Here is a 21379-nt window from a genome sequence, read left to right as displayed (position 1 = left end):
CTTCGTAACTCGCGCGCTTCGTATCGTTCATCTTTTCGTCGGGCATTCCTCGCGGTTTATCGGACGCGCGATTTGTCTCCGATAATTCGAAAGTGACATTGCTCGAAACGCTTAACGATACACTTTCGAATGCATTTTCTCTTTGCGGGTGATGCATTCCACGATTTCAGGTACTTTTACTCTTGTAAAAGTTGGAATTTGTGGATTACTGGGCTCGATATTTACGGATCAGGTACTGATAGTATATGTAATTTTATGTTTAGGTACCTCTGGTCTAAAAAATTCACGAATTAGGTACTGGCAGTATTTGTAAGTTTAGGTACCACTCTTTCGAGTACCTTCAAGTTAAGGTATCAATCTGTTCAGTATCTACAAGGTCGGGTACCACTCTTCCCAGCACCTTCAAGTTCAGGTACCACCCTCCCCAGTACCTTCAAGTTCAGGTACCACTCTCCCCAGTACCTTCAAGATTAGGTACTACGTCTCTCAGTACCTACAAGGTTAGGTACCACTCTTCCCAGCACCTACAAGGTTAGGTACCACTCTTCCCAGCGTCTACAAGGTTAGGTACTACCTTTCTCAGTACCTACAAGGTTAGGTACCACTCTTCCCAGCACCTACAAGGTTAGGTATCACTCTTCCCAGTACCCTCAAGATTAGGTACTACCTCTCTCAGTACCTACAAGGTTAGGTACCACTCTTCCCAGTGCCTTCAAGTTCAGGTACCACTGTCCTTAGTACCTTCAAGATTAGATACTACGTCTCTCAGTACCTACAAGGTTAGGTACCACTCTTTCCAACACCTATAAGGTTAGGTACCACTCTTTCCAGTAACTTCAAGTTCAGGTACCACTGTTCTCAATATCTTCACGTTCAGTTACCTCTATTGTCCAGATTTAAGAATCAGGTACCCCTGGTTTCAAAATTTAAGAATCAGGTACTCCTATGTTCCACATATACCAGAATCAGGTACCCCCAATTTCGAAATTTAAGAATCAGGTAGCCCTATCTTCCTTATATATCAGAATCAGGTATCCCTGTTTTCAATACTTAAGAATCAGATACCCCTATCTTCAATATATATCAGAATCAGGTACCCCTATTTTCCATACTTAAGAATCAGTTACCCCTAGTACCTGCATTCACGACTTCAGGTACCCTTGCTCTTGATCTAATATAATGCAGGCAGTTTTAGTCTTAAGATTCGTAGATCAGGTACCCATAGTATCTTTACCCACAATTTCAGGTACCATCGCGGTTAGTAGATACAACTTCAGGTACCTTTAGTTTCACAGTTTGTGTATCAGGTACCTCTCATATCTGTATCTACAATTTCAGGCATCATTGCTCTTGATATCTACGGGTTCAGGTACCTGTAGTCACGAAATTGTCGAATCAGGTACCAATAGAATAATTTGAGGTACTCCATGAACTCAGTATCTCTGTCAGGTATAATTCAATTTTACAAAAGAGCTTGATGTATTTTGAATTTAAGAAAAATATAAAAAAGATGTTCGGGTACTTTTTATTCTTGTCATGATTAAAGTACCTGTACATCTATCCAGTATAAATTAATGAAGAGACACGGAATTTGAAGGTCATTAGAAATTCATTTTGTAAATCTCGGTAAATGATGTGGCAGAGATTTGATTGATTAAACATTTCTCGTCCCTGAAGCAAGTGCTTGAAATCCGTTTTCGACTATTTCAGTACCTACCTTCTCAAGCACATTTCTTCGAACCTCTCTCTTTTATTTCTCTTATTTCTGAACGCATACTGATCGAGCATTAGCTGATTGCTTTCGAATAGATACGAGGTCGTTCACTCCGACGGATTCACGATTATTGCGTACCATTTTTTCTTTTAATTAATAATCTTGGCATGCAAACATATTGTACTTAATTGTGTAGAAGTAGAAATTACTACGAGAATGTTATTAAGAAAATTTATTGGAAAGATTATAATTGTTGTGATACAATTTGTCGTCGGCCTTGGTCAGGAAAAGTTGCTTCCTATGCTTTTCTTCGCATACGTGCCTCTATATTTTAAGTTTCCTGACTCACCATCAGGATGGAAACGTTTCCGTAGTCATGTTTACGTAACTTCTTATTTTTTCCATTGTAACCGCATAACCAAACACTGATTAAATCTTGTGCATTCTTTTTGTTAGCGATTGGCAGATCAAGGGCTCGCCCTATACCTCACAGGCAAGCTGTGAAGTGTGGACACTGGAGGACTTGAGGATTTTGGAGAGTTGAAGATTTGGGATTTGAGGATTTAGGGACTTGAAGATTAAGGGACTTCAGGATTTGGGGATTTGAGGATTTTGGGGAGTTGAAGATTTGGGATTTGAGAATTCAGGGATTTGAGGATTCAGGGATTTAAGGATTTAGGGGAGTTGGAGATTTGGGAATTCAGGGATTTGAGTATTCGGGGATTTGAGGATTCAGGGATTTGAGGATTTTGGGGTTTGAGGATTTAGGGATTTGAAAATTAAGGGACTTCAGGGTTTGGGGATTTAAGGATTTAGGGGAGTTGGAGATTTGGGAATTCAGGGTTTGGAGATTTAAGGATTTAGGGGAGTTGGAGATTTGGGATTTGAGTATTCGGGGATTTGAGGATTCAGAGATTTGAAGATTTTGGGGTTTGAGGATTTAGGGATTTAATGATTAAGGGACTTCAGTATTTGGGGATTTGAGGATTTAGGGAAATTAGAGTTTGAGGATGTAGGCACTTGAGGATTTGTGGATACGAGAATTCTGGAGTTTGTGTGATTATAGAAATTTGAGGATTCTAGGATCAGATGATTGGGAAATATTAGAATCCTGAGGTTTGGGTGTCTGTTCAGCTAAGAACCTTGTAAACCTAGAAATTTAGACACATAGTACTTTGAGAACATAAAAATGTAACAACCGAAATACTAAAAAAGTCCAAAATGTAGTGACTTCTCCCAGAACAAAAGAACTTTCGAATTCGAAGAAGTCGCTATATCCCATTCAACAGATATTCGAATGCTAGGAAAATGGTTAAAATTCAGGCATAGTCCGGAATTTATGGACCAACGCAACGTATCGATAAATCTTTGCACAACGTGTATAAAATGAGGTTGAAAGTTTCACTTGTACAACCTTACGTAACTCATGCCAACATACTCAGACCTTGTTATTTTTGCATCTCGGTTTCGGCTCTATTATCTTCTCGTTGTAAGTTATAAATATGTTGCTACACCCAACAACAGAATTTTTTTATTTTCTTACAGTTACTTATATTTATAGGTTCATCAATTTTTTAATTTTGAAATTATCAAATTTCTGAATTTTTGGGTTATCAAATTTTGTATGTTTTTAGATTCCTTGATTTTCGAGTTCTGGAATTACTGGATTCCATCATTTCTAAATTATAGAATTTGTAGATTCCATAATTTCCAAATTTTTGGACTCCCTAATCCCAAAATTTCTAGAGTCATAAATTCCCAAATTTCTAGACCCCAGCTTCCTAAATTCTCAACTTCCTAAATCCCCAAATTCCCAACTTCCTAAATCCCCAACTTCCCAAATCCCCAAATTTCTAGACTCCCATATCCCAAAATTTCTAGTCCCCCAAATCCCTAAATTTCTAGACCCCAACTTCCCAAATCCCCAACTTCCCAAATCCCCAATTTCCCAAATCCCCAAATTTCTAGATTCCCAAATCCCCAAATTTCTAGTCCCCCAAATCCTTAAATTTCTAGACCCCAACTTCCTAAATCCCCAACTTCCCAAATCCCCAACTTCCCAAATCCCCAATTTCCCAAATCCCCAAATTTCTAGACTCCCATATCCCAAAATTTCTAGTCCTCCAAATCCCTAAATTTCTAGACCCCAACTTCCTAAATCCTCAACTTCCCAAATCCCCAACTTCTCAAATCCCCAACTTCTCAAATCCCCAACTTCCCAAATCCCCAACTTCCCAAATCCCCAACTTTCCAAATCCCCAACTTCCCAAATCCCCAAATTTCTAGATCCCCAAATCCCCACCTCCCCAAAATCCAAAATACCTATAATCCTAAATCACCTCCTCCTCGTGATCTTCAGAACATATCCTGGGAATCTAAACTGCTTTGGTGACTCGTGGGAAGTTATAACCGCTACTTCATCATTACTCTAACATGAGTTATATAAAGCTGGTTATAAGCTACGAATAACTACAGTAACCAGGACGTCGATTCTAAATAAAAGTGAATCCCGTAAATGTACATCCTTCCAAGTATAACTGTTCAGTTTATTACCTCTTAATACTTGAAATTTTCTGTATTTCCAAATATCTAAATTGCTCGCATCCTCAAATTTCCCGCCGCAATTAGATAACAGATCACGTGACTGTCACAAGTATTATACCTCGCCATGACTTCCTTTTTTTAACGTCACAGCATTCTAATCGAGTAATTGAATTAGCCTTCGCGTGGTAAAATGATTTGAACTTTGCTCCAAGTAACACGAGTTCCTTGTTATTTTCATAATTTCACGTGCGATTCAGTTAGGACTCGCCTTAAAATTTGTTGTCACCTAACCTGAAAACTTCACTTCTCAATTTTATTATTTTACCATCTGTGTTCTTCGTATTATTTTAGATATGTAGTGTAATTAATTGGAAAATGGAGGTGTACATTTTTCCACAATTAGAACTCCAAATATGTACATCCCACAGACTAGTGTCGTAAAGCTGCCGGCGATTCCATCGTACCAAATACGGAGGCCATCTACTGCTCCGTCAATTAGCATATGCGTTGGCGGGTACGCATGCTTTTAATCATCCATGCGCACCCCAACTATTTCTATTATGTACCTTAACCAATTAACGCTAACACCGCATTGTTCTCTCAGACCGAACGTGACATAAGTTCGGTTCCCAGATTAATCACGTTCTTTACACTTGTTCATTTTTACAAATTTATATATTTGTAATTCCTTGTAATTGTAATCCTAAAACTTTCCATCATTTTAATTCTTAAAACATGTGCGAAACACGTGTTAAAGATTGTAATGTTTTAACTTACCCGCCAAGTGGACGTCTACCACGTGACCTGTTTAGAAGCGAGCCCTCTGATTGGTCGAGTTACCGATAGAAGCCAACATGGCGGCGCAGCGTGCAAAACGCGCTAATACTTTTAACGCAACCTAAAAATCTGTCGTATTTAAACTAGCGAACTCTGCGCGCAAGAACTGGTATTTACTGAATGTAATCGACCTCTGACGAATTTAACAATGTTGCCGCCGCAAAGTTAAACTAATAGAGCAAGAGGTAAAAACGAAGAGGTATGAAAAAATTCGCGAATATCCATGATATTTTTAGCGCGTAGGTGCGTGTGTTGGAAGAAATATTCGTGGTGTCTGGCACGGTACGCGTCTGGCACGTTCGATGTGTATAGATATAAACGGGCCTTAATGGGTCAACGTCATACGGTAAAGAGACGCTTGTGCACTGCAAAACCTGTAACTTCGGTTACTTACACTCCACGAACGTAACAGCGAGCGCGGTTACGATAAATATTCGGGGAGATACTGAGACAGGCTTCCGCATTCTCTTGAACCCAGCCCTGACCACAGAATTCGAAAGATGCGTGTACTGCTCGCCGAGCAGTCGTGTTATTAAGCACGATTTGTATCGATATCTCGTTCGTTATCGACCAATGTTAATTACTCGCATATTGTCTTGCTGTTATCTCGCACTTTCAAACGATCTAACGGTAGCTATCGATCGATTACTTTCTTTATAACTTTAAGGTTATGTATTCTGTTGACATATGTTTTCGATGTATTTCGTTGACGAAATTTTATTGTTTCTAGATTCGCTGATGAGATGAAAAATTCTTTACATCTAAAATAGGAAGTGAAGTTTGGATGAATGAAATATTTGTGTGAAGTGTAGGATGAAGATGCCTGTCAAGTATTTTGACAGGTTTGAATGCACGTGTGTATGTATAGTCCCATTATAGATATTATGAACATAACAAATATTTGTTGTTAGAACATAATTTGGTAATAGAACATAACAGATTTATAAATTATTGAAGGTTGGCTGATTTGTCTGAAATTGTACACATGTCTTAATGGTTATGGGTTTCTACCTGCGGCGAGTCGAGAAACGGCCAGTTCGATGAAAGAAAAGATGGACAAAACGTTCCAGGACGGTTCCGTTAGTTCGACCAGCCGAGATGCCTACTCGAAAAGCGAGAAGAAGAAGAAGAAGAAAAGGAAGAAAGGAGGGAACGGGATTCAGATATCGTTGCTTCACCATTCGTTCATTCCTTGCATTTCCCAAATATTTTTCACACTTTCAATCGCATCGTTCGAGGCGAGTAGCTGACTCGCGGAACTGCTTATCGATGAATATCGATAGCGTCGTGTAATGTTATCGATAATGCGATACGATATCGTTAAAGTGATTAAATGACTGAAGCAGAACGTATCGTGTATACTCGTCATTCTAATTTAATTGTACTTTGAGGTTAGCTTAGGTTTGAGTGCACATAACAAATAGATTTGAATGATAAAATTTAAACAAAATTAACAGTGCAGTCTGGTTAAATAAATATTTTAGATTCATTTAATGAAACAGTAGTGAAATAATCTAACTTGGTAGACTGTCTAGATCTAACTTAGGAAATTAAATGAATATAACTTAACTTAGTAAAGTTACCTAACTTTAACTGAGTAAAGTGACCTAAGTAACCAAACCTTAACCTAACCAAAAGGTTGTTAATTTAATTTACTCTGACTTACAATTACAACCTATTCTAACTAATATAGTATCTGATAAATTAACCTAACTTAACTTTAAAATAATTTAATAACCAGACAGAGTTAAATAATAAAACCCGACCTAACCTATCCTAACTTAATGTAGATACGAGCAAAATAATATTGCATATAACAGTCTGCTTCGGTCATTTGCATCGAACCCAACATTATCGATAATCAATATTTTATTTCAAAGAAAATTTTAGTTCCACGGTTATTTCGTACCGTTCCACGCATTCAAGTCTCTTTTCTCTTCTACTCATGTCTGCTTTTTACCTCGTCGCGGATCATTCAGGAATTCTATCGACCAACACTTCGAGGAAAACAAACACGTTCAACGAGTTTACGTTCTTTTTCTTGTTCTTTTTTTTTTAACGGTGCAGAGAAACTACCATGTTGATCCGTACAATTCAACTTATTGGTTTCTCTCGAGTTGACTCGTTGATCGACTGACCAACATTCGACGTGCATTAGATTATTCACGGATCCTTGACATTTAATGCATTAGTTCTGAGAAGTGCAGGAAATTGTTTTGATATACTTTTAATATAGGACTGCGATTTACTGTTACATTGTGCTGTTATGCTCTCACGTTTAGGAACATATTGCCATATTTTTCCTGGTTCACAAGTTACCATATATTATATAAAATTTTATATATATATTATATGTATTATAATATATTATATGTATTATAATATATTATATGTATTATAATATATTATATATATTATACATATATTATATAAAATTTGAAAATTACAAAACTTGTAAATCTTCAAGATCATACATTTCTCAAAATATTTAAGTCCCTAAATTTTTCAAATCACCAGATCATCAAACTACAGAGTCTCTAATACCTAAACTCCAAAATCCCCAAATTGCAAGGTTCCTATATTTTTATAGTTCTCAAATGCCCAAGCCCTAAATCCCTAAACTATAAAACCTCAAATTCCTTAATTCCTATATTCCCAAAATCCTCAAATCTAAAAAATCTCAAACTCCAAAATCCTCAAATCTAAAATATCCCAAATTTCAAAATCTCCAAATCTTCAAACCCTAAATTATAGAATCCCCAAATCTTCAAATACCAAATTCCAAAATCCCCAAATCTCAAAAAGCTCAAGTTTTAAAATCCTTAAATCTAGAAAACCCTAAATTCTAAAATCCCCAAATCTGGAAAACCTCCAATTCCAAAATCTCCAAATCTAAAAAACCCCAAATTCCAAAATTCCCAAAAAACCTCAAATTCCAAAATCCCTAAATTTCTCAAATCTGCAAGTTCCCAAATTCCCAAAATTCTAACATTCCCCAGATCCCAAATTCCCAGATCTACTCGGGTGTAACCAGAATCAACGAAATGGCGAAATGGGGGCATCATGGCATAATAATAGTAGTTGCAACGGCAGATTCGCGTCGTCTGCTCGTCTATTAATAAATTTAAAAGAGGACCATCTATTTTGGAAACGATAAGCCCGTCTGAACCGACTTGTCTCTGTTTGATGAACATTGTTACGATTGGTCGCATTCTTTCCTCATCTGCATTTTCTTATATAGCCTAAAATCTGTCATTGTAAACCATATATCACAAGTCTCATTCTAAAATGAATTTAAAGATTCTTAACATATACTACAAAAAAATAAGTCATTAATTTTATTCAATATTAATCTTGTAATTATCAACGCTTTAAGAAACTGATTTAATTACTTCTTAATCTCTTAATCATCACAAATTAATTGAAACTGTTTAAACACGTGTTCTAACATTGTCTAACAAGTACAAACTCCATAAAATCAGTACAAATGATCATACTAATGTAAATATAATGACAGCAGTTCAATTAGTAAGACGTTTCAACACTGTCATCTACACACAGACAGTAAGAAAATTAACATGGAAGAGTGAAGATAGTCATTGCATATGCGGGTCAGCTTTTAGTGTAAACGGGTTTATATTTCGCTGCTGCTTGCTTGAAAGACACGCTAACTGACTAACGGGATACGCGTCGGACAACGTGACAAAAATTGTGTCTTTCTAAAACAGGGAATAATGATAGACATTCTACGTTAATTCTAGTTTTAACGGAGTAATTACAACGGGTAATTATACTACAGTTACGCTGGTATGGCATTTCTACAGTGCAGTGTAATTACTGTTATTTTTACTTTTATTGGGGCAGTTAGTGAATTTCTAGGATTTTTGGGGTTTTTCAATTTTTATGAATTTTATGAGGTTTGTAAGGTTTTTTAATTTTTGGGGTTTCAAATTTGGGACGGGGTGAATTTTTCAAAATTATTAATTTCTATATTCCCAAAATGTAATATTACCAAATTCTCACGTTCTTAAATTCCTACATTCTCAAATTCCCAGATTTACAAATTTCCACACTCCCAAATCCCCAGATTCCCAAATCCCCACACTCCCAAATCCCCACACTCCCAAATCCTCAGATTCCCAAATCCCCAGATTCTCAAATTCCCAGATCCCCAAATTCCACACTCCCAAATCCCCAGATTCCCAAATCCCCACACTTCCAAATCCCCAGATTCCCAAATCCCCACACTCCCAAATTCCCAGATTCCCAAATCCCCACACTCCCAAATCCCCACACTCCCAAATCCCCAGATTCCCAAATCCCCACACTCCCAAATCCCCAGATTCTCAAATTCCCAGATCCACAAATTCCACACTCCCAAATCCCCAGATTCCCAAATCCCCACACTCCCAAATCCTCAGATTCCCAAATCCCCACACTCCCAAATCCCCAGATTCCCAAATCCCCACACTCCCAAATCCCCACACTCCCAAATCCCCAGATTCCCAAATCCCCACACTCCCAAATCCCCACACTCCCAAATCCCCACACTCCCAAATTTCCAGATTCCCAAATCCCCAGATTCCCAAATCCCTAAATTCCCTAGTAATTCCCTACCTCCCTAAATCCCTAAATTCCCAAATAACTCCCTATTTCCTCAAATCCCCATAATTCCAAACCCCTAATTCCCCAAATCTCCAACTACCATCTCAAATCCCCCAAATAGAATTCCACCCATAAACGGCAATATAACTAGATGTCTCTACTTTCCGCAACAGCGTACAGCAAGTGGACTCTAGGTCCATACTGGTCTTCGCCTACGCCAGTGACGAATTTTGTATACACTGACGAGACTGCGTATACAAGCCTTATTTGTACACTGACTCATCCAGATAACTTATTTCCAACGCTAATAAACCCATCGTAAGCCTATTATCTTACGTTTGGCAACAATTTTTTCCGATATCGGTGGAATATGAACACGCGATTCGCTTGTGTAACTGATATATTGTGTCCGTATGTGTCGTCACGAATGGGAAACTGAAAGGCAAATCCGTTCAAGGTACCCTCCGTTGAATACGATTTAATTTATTGGGTTATCACATGAGTACTGTCCTTCTCTCAATTGATTCTGAAATGAGAACGGACTGTTACCTTCGTTCTGTTACTCGTGATCAAAATGTATTAGTTGGTTAACAATTATGTCTGATTCGTGACGCACTCATGACGCACTTGTGATGCCTTCAGAAGGCACTCGTGACGCACTCATGACGCATTTGTGATTCCTTCAGAAGACACTCGTGACGCACTCATGACGCATTTGTGATGCCTTCAGATGACACTCGTGACGCACTCATGACGCACTCGTGATTCCTTCAGAAGACATTCATGACGCATTTCTGATGCCTTCAGATGACACTCGTCACGCACTTATGACGCATTTGTGATGCCTTCAGATGACACTTGTGACGCACTCATGACGCACTCGTGATTCCTTCAGAAGACATTCATGACGCATTTCTGATGCCTTCAGATGACACTCGTGACGCACTCGTGACGCACTCGTGATTCCTTCAGAAGACACTCGTAACGCAGTCGTGATGCCTTCAGAAGGTACTCGAGACGCACTCGTGATGCCTTCAGAAGGCACTCGTGACGCACCCGTAACGCAGTCATGACGCACTCATGATGCATCCGTGACGCAGTCATTGTAGCTGTCATTACCTTGAATGCACTTGATACGTTATAGTGCAAGAGGTTAAAATATGGAATGTTGTTCGTGCTCGTTTGAAAATGGAACCTTTGCGATTCTTCGCGAACCTCGTTTCATCTTCCTTCGTGGAACTCGACTCCCAGATGGGATATTGTCTGCGGAGAAGGTCGGTGTACCTCTCACCTTCGAACAGCCTAACCGTTCCGCAAATAGTCTCTAAGAAGCTTACGTAATCAGCGTATGCTTTTCCATCGTTGCCACCCATCCTGAATCGATGCAATTATTCTTCAGAAATTGTGGTTAGAACAATGTGACTTTTCATTCAGAAATCTGAACTTTTGGACTTGCAGCCTTGATTAGCTTCGATGGCGCATTTTAGCGTTGGCGGATGACAGGTGTTGGAGAGAGAGATATCCATATGCAAGTCGAAGATGTAACATTCACAAGGCGAAATTTCTCCGCGGTCGATGGCTATTGTTTCGTCACTAGACATCCTTTCGTAACGTCACGCCTTATTGCTCGGTGTATGTGACTGCAACGTAGATCACGGATTTCCGATACTTGATACCTTAATCAACCTGAACTCAATCTGACCTAACCACCGAACAACCTTAGCTAGACCTAGATCAAATATTTCTACCTAGTTAAGAGTATGGACCTCTGCGGCTGACCTTGACGTAACTGAACACCAATCAACTGAGATCAGACCTAATCATCTCGGTCAGATTAACGTTGGATGAACGCAAATCCTGTTTAACTTTGGACAATATGACTTTGTCCAAACTGAGTCGCAAAGCTATGTCTGCTAACGTATTTACAATAATCTTATTCTAACCCAACTTTCGTATGTTAAACTTGATGCAACGCAGCTCTTCTACCTTCGTTTTAATCTAACTAAATAACTATCTACCTTAATGTTCACCTTCTAATTTAATCTTCATCTATCATCCAACAAATTAAGTATTTCCAGCGTACCATCTTTGCTGGCATTAGGTGAAGATTAGGTTAGCAGCCGCCATTTTGACAGTGAGCGAAGTTCCCGCCATTTTGACAAAGCCAAAGTCCCCGCCATTTTGACAATGTAGTTCCCGCCATTTCGCCACTGAGCTAAATTCCCGTACATCAAGACAAGATTTTCCTTTGTATTTCAAAATATAACACTAACAGTCGATAGACATGTTTTTTCGAAACGACACAGCCTTGCACCTCGTATGCATTAAGTAACGCTCTTTACACTTTGCACATCTGTGCACTGCTCTCAGGTGACGTAACACTAATTATACTCTCAGGTGTAACGAGGCAAGGCAGCTCTAAAGATCGTTCGAGCTCTCGAGTGGCACTCGATCGTGAGCGAAAGAAACGCCGTACTTGTTGTTATCGGTCGATGACGAACCGTGGTTCAAAGGCTTTGTCTTTTCTATCATTGCTGTCTGCGTTGTTTGCGCGGTCGTTTCATCATCGGCTCCTATCGTAATTACACAGCGTCTTCAGATACTTCGGCCGGGGTATCGTCATTGTGTTCTATGAATAGTAATTGGAAGCGAAAAGGAGTTAATAATAAGTGCAGAGAATTTCTCCTAGGGAACATTTCGCGAATATTGCCTGGGGGCATGTTTTCTTAGGAACATCTATCCAGTATGTTACGAATATTTATCTTGGGGAATAGTTTCGGATATTCGCCTCGGGGGATATTTTCACCTTAAACATTTATCCTAGGGAATATTTTCGCTTGGAATATTTGCTACAGAGTTTCTCCCTACGGAGAGAGATCTTGAATGTTTGCACTGTATTTTCACTATAAGCCCTGAGGAATATTTTCGCCTTGAATATTTGTTGTAGGGAATATTTTTACTCCTAAGGGAATCTTGTTCCTAGAAATGTAACACGAAGTACCTAGGAATATTTTTGGTGATAAATAGCAATATTTATTTCCCACGTGCAACGCATTCGAGACAATAAATCTAGCAGTGTCGCAACAGTAAATAAAAAGTGAAGACTCGAAGCTAACCTAGCATTTGAATTTGGCGCCAAAAAGTGGTGTCGAGAAGACATCTGTCAAGCGACCTAATAAAAAGCGTTCGGTAAATTTGCAATTAGTAAACACATGCGTATATTTTTAGCCTAAGGCGCGTTAGTATGTTCTAGCAGCTATTCAACATGGCTGGTGTAGGACAGAAGCAACAAGGTAATGATGACGTTGGTGTAATTTACTGTTTATGACGCTTACTGCTGGACAAAGGGTGAACGCCAACTGCTATTTTGTCACGAATTGGATGTCGCGTTGAATCGTAACGATACTTTTGTGTGCACGAATAAAGGCACGAATTAAAATATTTCAGACATTGTTCACGTAAAAAAATTCGCATAATCACATCGACAACGGGGACCAATAGTCGATAGAAATTGTGCAGGGTTGTATTTATGGTTGCAGTTTCTTCAGAACCTGGGCAAGGTAGACAGGACCGCGGACGACATATTCGACGAGCATCTGCAGAACTTCATGAGGCAACAGAACGCCGCGAACAGGCTGCAGAAGGAGTTCAACAACTACATCAGATGCGTTCGAGGTAAGACACGATTATCGCGTAAGAATAAGTACGCTAATTGCCCGAGAAATTTCGACGGAATGACCAAACTTCGGTCATTTTCCGAATTGGAACTCCGGTTCCACGTCGATTTTTTATCGAGTAACGGCCTTGATTTGCGTGCAATTTTGCGCGGCAACTTGCTCGTTATAGTAACTAGCAAATTAGATGCTGAACCAGTACGAGAACCAGTTTCATGCGACCTGTTTTCACCTTTAAAGTGTGGCAAAACACGTTCCTAAACGGAGGATGTGACAGAAAATGCTCGTCTGACAAATAATATTAGAGGAGCAAATTTTGTTGGGGACTTTTAGCTGGGATTTGTTGGATGTTGTGTTCACTGGGGATGTACCATTTGTGGGATGCAAATGTTTAGTGTGAGAGGTTAGAGATGGGGTAGTTGAGAGATATGGGAGTTTAGGGATGTGGGGAGTCAGAGATATTAAGGTTTAGGGATGTGGGGAGTTAGGGATATCAAAGTTTAGGGATGTGGGGATTTGGAGATATTAAGGTTTAGGGATGTGGGAATTTGGAGATATCGAGGTTTAGGGATGTGGGGATTTGGAGATATCAAAGTTTAGGGATGTGGGGGTTTGGAGATATCAAGGTTTAGGGATATGGGGATTTGGAGATATCAAAGTTTAGGGATGTGGGGATTCGGAGATATCAAGGTTTAGGGATGTGGGGAGTCAGAGATATCAAAGTTTAGGGATGTGGGGATTCAGAGATATCAAAGTTTAGGGATGTGGGGATTTAGGGATATCAAGGTTTAGGGATGTGGGGATTTGGAGATATCAAGGTTTAAGAGTGTGGAGATTCAGAGATACCTCAAGATCTAGGGATGTGGGGATTCAGAGATATCAAGGTTTAGGAGTGTGGAGATTCAGAGATACCTCAAGATCTAGGGATGTGGGGATTCAGAGATATCAAGGTTTAGGAGTGTGGAAATTCAGAGATACCTCAAGATCTAGGGATGTGGGGATTCAGAGATATCAAGGTTTAGGAGTGTGGAGATTCAGAGATACCTCAAGATCTAGGGATGTGGGGATTCAGAGATATCAAGGTTTAGGAGTGTGGAGATTCAGAGATACCTCAAGATCTAGGGATGTGGGGATTCAGAGATATCAAGGTTTAGGAGTGTGGAGACTTAGAAATATAAAGACCAAGTGAGATGAGGACTCTGAAAATATTAGAGATTTCAGGAATGTTGAGATCTGGAAATGGGACCTAGGGATTCTAGGGACGTTGAGACCTAGGAATGTTAGGATGTCCAAGTACAGAGATATCTGGACCTAGGAATATTAGAGATATGGGGGATTAGGGACACTGGGGTCCAGTTATGATTTCATTTCACCAAAATTAGACACTAGATCATCAAGCTTGATAGAGCAGTACGAACAGAAGTTACAAATGCTAGTACGTTACTCGAAAAAGAAAAGAACGTTTCATATGTACTCACAACTAGCGACGAGTATACGTACGATTCACAGATGAATGAGGGATAGATGAATAGCGAAAGCAAGCTGAATAACGACCGCCGTTTCTGCGCAGGCCCTACGCTCAGAAACGTCAATCGTTGAAAGAAACAGACGTAATAATTTCATGTCTGATGGTAGTACTACGGGATCACGTGGATCTAGAATCTAGAGAAACTCTATACTCACAAGGACTTAAATTGTTCAAAATAATTAAGTCGATTATGTCAAGTTTCACTCACAATTTTCTGTTTAACATGTACCCATAAAATTTTGTATATAAGATTGCAGTAATGAGGGGTAGAATAGACTCGCGTTATATTGCAACTTTCATGTGGACCTTAGACGAACCAAATGTAGGAGATACAATTTCAAATTTATATCAGTAAAGTTTCTTTCGATAGTTAGGTAAATATTACATTGTACAAGACAGCATGTAGTTGTTAAAAACAGAGACTCTCGTTATATTGCCACTTTCGTGTGAACCTTAGACGAACCTCCCAATACAGGAAATACAATTTCAAATTAATACCTGTAAAGTTTCTTTTGGTAGTTAAATAGTAAATTTTACAAGACAGCTATTAAAAAAGTTAAAGCTGACTCGTACTTAACTGAACTCTGTAATTTGTTAGCTCTAATCGTTACTCCGATGTTTACATAAACGAGTTTGTCCCGTAATGCTAATTCTAAATGTGCAGACGCTGTACTTGCTAAAGAAAGTCATGATCGAGTATGTTAGAGAAAAACAGTTACTGACATTTCAAGAAGTAACGATAGGGACAACAGCACTTTGAACTTCTAGTTCTTTACCCGCCAATGGCGTAGCGCAACCTTTAGTATTTCAAGATATTCTTATTTCACTATTTTTAATTTTTATATCAACACTAATTTTATATCAATTATCTGTTTCATTAAATTCTTTAGCTATTAAAGTATCCTCTTAGGGTACGCCATTTTGTTTTACGCCATTACGCCATTTTAAATCAGTACTCCATCTTATGTTTGCATACTGATTTTCCTATTGAATTCAAAGAATACTATGTATATTTAGTAATTTATTGCCAAGCTAAAAATTATTTCTTAAAATTTTTAACGAAGAAGAATTAAATAGTACAATAAAAATTTTCTTCGGAAATTCGCGTCTACGCCGATGCGTTTTACCTTTCGTTTTATCAGTCGAGACGATACGTAACAGCATTCGCACATAAATGCCCGCATGCGCCGTACAAATGGTAGCCCGACGTAAAACTTGTCGATAGATTCAGCCTTTCCACATTCGCAATGAAATTCCTTTTGCTCTACCTTTAGGACTTCTTTCCGGTGAATTATTAACATTATACATCTTAGCAATAAAAAACTTCCAAAAAAAAAACTGCCCCCTTACAGTTTTCTGCCTCCTCTCCTTATATTGCCGCTAACAATAGAGTCAAAATGGTGGATCATATACTACTCAGTATGCCATATACATAGACCTATACGTAGACAACTATTCTAAAGTGTAAACTTGTTCATACTTGTTCTACTTAATATTTAGTACATAAATTAAATACAATTGTTTATACATTATTATTTATTTTCAGCGGTGCAAGCAGCGTCGAAGACACTCATGGATTCCCTGAACGAGATCTACGAGAGCCAATGGACCGGGCATGATCTCCTCTACGTGCAGGCTCAAAATCTAGACATGTTGTGGCAAGACTTCACTCATAAGCTTGCGGATCAAGTCCTGGTGCCTCTCAACACTTATCAAAGCCAGTTTCCAGAAATGAGGGTAAATACTTAACCGCATCATCAATTTGTCTTTAAAAAAATTGTAACAATATGTTTGTTACAGAAAAAGATCGACAAACGCGGACGAAAATTGGTCGACTACGATAGTCAGAGGCATAACTTCCAGTCGCTACAGTGTAATCCGAGGAAACGGGACGAGCTTAAAGTATCTCGAGGAAAAGAGCTGTTGGAGGAGGCGAAACGTACATACGAGCAACTAAATTCAGAACTTCACGACGAGCTACCTGCCTTGTACGACTCCCGCGTTCTTTTCCTCGTTACTAATTTGCAGACTCTTTTTGCTGCTGAGCAAGTGTTTCACACTGAGAGCGCTAAGGTATGACGCCAACGGTGTCTCATTTCTCTGAACTTTTACAAAACCTTCTCAGACATTTCACTCTGTACATATCACAATTTTGCTCATATTTACACAAAGGTTATACTAACCCTCTTCCTAACTTACATTTAGGTATATTCCGAGCTGGAAGCGATCGTCGATAAATTGGCAAATGAAAGTCAGAGAGGATCATACACCCTGAAGAAGAACACCGAGCCCCAATCGCCAAAATCACCGAATGCCAACTCTTCGTAAGTCAGATATATAATTGAACCAAATAATCTAAGCGTCTACATACATCTTTACTTGTTTCAGTTTAATAATCAACACACAACCGGCTCAGAACAATATTCTACCAGGTAAATATTTGTATTCCTGTTCTGAGAGTGATTTTGATGCCTTTGTGCGTTTCTTTTGAGGTCGTTTGGTGTAGAGACTAATTAAAACTGCATGCGTGTAACGTAATACGGCCATGCCACATAAAACCTTCCCGCAGACACAATTGTGTGGCTAAATGTTTAGTTTCGAGTGAGCTTTATTGCGTGTTACAGCCGTGGATGATTCCGCTCCGGCAGCGAGAAACACATCGCCAACTACTCAATTAAACGGCAATGCTAACAGCAATGCTAACAGCAATGATAATTCCCTCAATAACCAGGACGCATCTCCGCAAAGCACAGTAGCGGCCTCTAAACGAGTCGAAGAGCTGTACGATATTCCTGTTGGTAAGTACGAAACCTGCCGGTTGTTTCGCGACGCAATTTCAGAGATCTATTGAGTGCATTGAAATTTTTTGTCGGATTGTATTTTACACAAGAACATCTGATTAAATTAATTACGTTCAATATGTATTTGCTAAAAGTTCTTTATGCAAGTCTCAGTAAAAAGTATATGTTAAAGATCAGGTTAATTTGTAGACACTTTTAGCAAAAGTTTCAAACAGTTGATCAAATTATATTTCAGGATACATGTAACATATAATAAGTGCACACGTAAGATTGTTATATTATAACATTATGTTGCCTGCCCATTTGTGCATGGTCTTGTTGAGATGACAAAAAAAATCTTGATTCGTTAATTCTGACTCTCAGTTATATGTATCAAAATTTTGCAAACAGGAATGAAAAGAAACTAAATTGTGTTTGTGCATAATGAATGAAAGTCAGAGTTTAAACGGAACTCCAATCACAGGTCCATGACTAATGAGGCGGATTCAATTATTTTAGAGGTGGAATATGAAAATGGTACCAATTTCTCTGTAGGGGCGACGACTGATAACTTGCCACCTGGGGTTTTGTATAGAGTCAAGGCTACTTACAAGTACAGATGCGAGGATGTGGATGAATTGTCTTTTGATGTTGGTGATATTATTCGTGTAGTGGAGTACGATGACCCAGAAGAACAGGTTCGTATGTTCTTCATAGTTATGATACTGGTAAGAATAAAGTAATGCATGTTAAAAAATTTTTTGTTACTTTAGGAGCAAGGCTGGTTAATGGGTATCAAAGAAGGTACAAATGAAAAGGGTATGTTCCCAGCAAACTTCACGAAACCTCTGTGAGAGCTTTACTAAATTTATCTATTACACTCCAATGCTCACTGCAATAGCGTATTCTATTTAAAGAAAATAGTTACAACATGTAAAAAGTGAAAACGATTAAATAATGAATATACAATGAGAGGCAATGGGAAAGGAAGGGGATGTGATGAGATAGTTATGCTGGAAGGTACTGTGGAAAATTTATCACCCCAAAGTGCCTTAACCCAGCCACTGTCTGTGCCAACGTTCATTGTCTATAATATGGGATTATCTTTTTCCCATTTTTCAATATACCAATATGCATCATTAATAATCAAATGAAATATTTAAGCGAATAATATATTGTAATACACCACGCAATACTATAATATAAAAGGTATATATAAAAGATATATATATATATATATATATAAATATAATTTTATGAAATTGTACATAGAATTATACATTTTAAGAATATTTTATGAGATAACTTTGTGGCCACAGAAATTCTGAAATTATCATTAGGAACTAATTTAATGATCACGGCGCACCTTTTAGCGGGAAGTGATCAGATATTTGAGAATCCAATTACCTATTTGCATTGTTTATATCAAGATTTTACATTCTTTACTTATAGAAATGAGAAAAGTTAGAACCGTAGATCCCATTAATGGTATCGACTTACATAATCATTTTTCAGTGTAATATTAATCAGTTTCAATATACTAATATTGAATCAGAAAATGAACACGCTGGAATAAGAGGATTTTTTTAATACAATTTTATTAATGTGATGATATGACGGGACATGCACGAAAGTTTACGGATCAAATTTTCTTTACACTTCTTCTACCCTTTGTTGTAGTAAATCGTAAACGTTCAATGACCAAGTATTTTCTGATATACGTACATACATATATTATATAGAAAATCAAACGATAGTGATTAGATTACTGTTACTGCCCTTGCCTCTATTTGTGTAGTAAGAGTAGCATGAATATCAGTGAATGGTCCAATGAAGAAAATTTGTAGTGCTAATCAATACTCGTTGATTATACCGACAACATTTTTGCACCAAACTTTATGTAATAAATAGAGTTACAATAATGTACGGTTATATAGTACAAGGAGAATATCAACTTCAGCTTCCACTAAGTCGTGTGTCCTTTTATCATTATATTTGCATTGATCTAAGACGTACAGAACATAGGAAAGTTGGATTGCTTATTTTATAAATGAAATGCTTTATGATTGAACGATTGATCCATTGTCACACTAACAATTAATCCTACATATGAATTAAAACTCTAAACAAATGATACGTTCACTTGAAGAGCATTGTAGGTGCATGTTATGAAAAATGTATTGACTATTTTACAGTTATATATTTATGATATTGATAATAGATGAACGTATATTTATATTCTATAAAGTGGACCAACAGGAAAACATGCAACAGAAAGAAAAAAGGCAAAAAGAGCTATTCACAAAGTAACAGCAGAGAATGGCTATGTATCAGTGTACTTTTTCTGTTCTTCAAAAAAGAATTTGGAGATGTTGAATTTAATTAATGTAACAAATTGATAATTGAAATATGTTATTATACCATGCTTTGCTTTAATAAAATTATTACGTAATCTCAATATAATGTGAATACAAACACATTCCAACGATTGCAAATAAACAATTTGATTCAAAGCAGTTCTATTTTAGAAAAAACAACTTTAATTTCAATATTACTGCTGTAGTCACATTGGTTTAATATCAACTAATCCTGATCATCACCATTTACGTAATAATAAAGAAAAAGTGGAGCATGAAAATTGTTAATTTCTTCAAGTTTAGATTGTTCATTTATATACATGGTAGCATTGGTTTGAAAATGATCAAGTAGCAAATATTATTGATATATATTAAAAATGTGCCAATATGATATAGTATTATTAATATTATTAATGTATATTATTAATATAATGCCACTGATGCGACTATCAGGTTGCAAGCTAAATGCAGTTTCTAGTATTACACTTGAAAGAACGGTTATGTACATCAAGAACGTGAATACTAAATGTGAGTAATCATAATTATTCGATGATACATCTACTAACATGAATTATTCAATTCATTGGGAAGCAAGAAAATGCATTTAATTTAATTTAAAAGAGACGACTGGTAAAAAAAGTATATTATTCTTCCCGCTTCCTCTGAAAGAAAAAAGAAAAAAAAATCACAAATTTGATAACAATAAGTAGATATGAAAAATGTAATCAAAAAAATATCATATCATAAAGTAACTGTTCTATATCATTTTAATATATTTGTAAAGAATAATACAAAAAATATATAAAACGTCGGTGAATAATGTTTTCTAAACTTTAATGCGTAGAAAATAATTTATTGTTTAACGAAAATGTTTTAAAAAATAGCGGTCGCTACCTGTCTTCTTTATATTTGTATTTATTAATTTATTATATTAATATAACATGCAAGCAACAAGCAACTGTTGATATTGATTAGAGTTTTTAATGCACCCATGTAATAACACAGAGATCTGAAATTTAGTGTAGCAGTGGAGCAACCAGTTGTTATATCATTTATAATTATAATGCGTATATACATTTATCGCTATAATTGTCCTTTTCAGTTAAAGACGATTATAATAAACAATTACTGGTTTGTAACATAAGCGTTTATGATTTAACTGCGTGTCTTGTTTAATAATGTACCCTGTAACGTGTCCTCCTTATGATCTTCCATTAAATTATCTTACATAAAAGTATACCAATAAATTAATATAATAAATACGAAATTTAGTTATAACTACCATTATTCTTATTTTCAATAATGCAACAATATTAACTTTTATAGGAAACTATCAGAAT

The 21379-nt window shown here is 37.3% G+C and overlaps 1 protein-coding gene and 1 long non-coding RNA gene across 7 annotated transcripts in view; both read left to right on the top strand.

Moving 5' to 3' along the window:
• Nucleotides 1-21198, top strand: part of Amph (amphiphysin) — a 33677-nt gene extending 12479 nt beyond the window's left edge. The window contains exons 2-9 of one of the 5 annotated variants that reach the window (XM_003702481.3): nucleotides 13240-13375; nucleotides 16449-16639; nucleotides 16703-16975; nucleotides 17108-17226; nucleotides 17291-17334; nucleotides 17527-17700; nucleotides 18238-18380; nucleotides 18456-21198. In XM_003702481.3, the coding sequence (XP_003702529.1) occupies nucleotides 13240-13375; nucleotides 16449-16639; nucleotides 16703-16975; nucleotides 17108-17226; nucleotides 17291-17334; nucleotides 17527-17700; nucleotides 18238-18380; nucleotides 18456-18536 (1161 nt within the window). In that variant the 3' untranslated portion in view covers nucleotides 18537-21198. Of the gene's footprint in view, nucleotides 1-13239; nucleotides 13376-16448; nucleotides 16640-16702; nucleotides 16976-17107; nucleotides 17227-17290; nucleotides 17335-17526; nucleotides 17701-18201; nucleotides 18381-18455 lie in introns of all 5 variants that reach the window. The other 4 variants (XM_076541358.1, XM_012283536.2, XM_076541360.1 and 1 more) reach the window with 4 other exon arrangements.
• Nucleotides 4966-7313, top strand: LOC105662286 (uncharacterized). 2 transcript variants are annotated; one of them, XR_013041029.1, is made up of 3 exons: nucleotides 4966-5294; nucleotides 5826-5953; nucleotides 6053-7313. It is a non-coding gene; the product is annotated as an uncharacterized LOC105662286 (long non-coding RNA). The 2 variants fall into 2 exon arrangements; XR_001095784.2 differs by lacking the exon at nucleotides 4966-5294 and adding an exon at nucleotides 5338-5725.
• Nucleotides 21199-21379: the final 181 nt, after the last annotated feature.

This window comes from Megachile rotundata, chromosome 16 (genome assembly GCF_050947335.1).
Source record: "Megachile rotundata isolate GNS110a chromosome 16, iyMegRotu1, whole genome shotgun sequence".
NCBI classification, from domain to species: Eukaryota; Metazoa; Arthropoda; class Insecta; order Hymenoptera; family Megachilidae; genus Megachile; species Megachile rotundata.
Note: the sequence above shows the minus strand (reverse complement) of the source record. Positions and strands in the feature narration are given on the sequence as shown.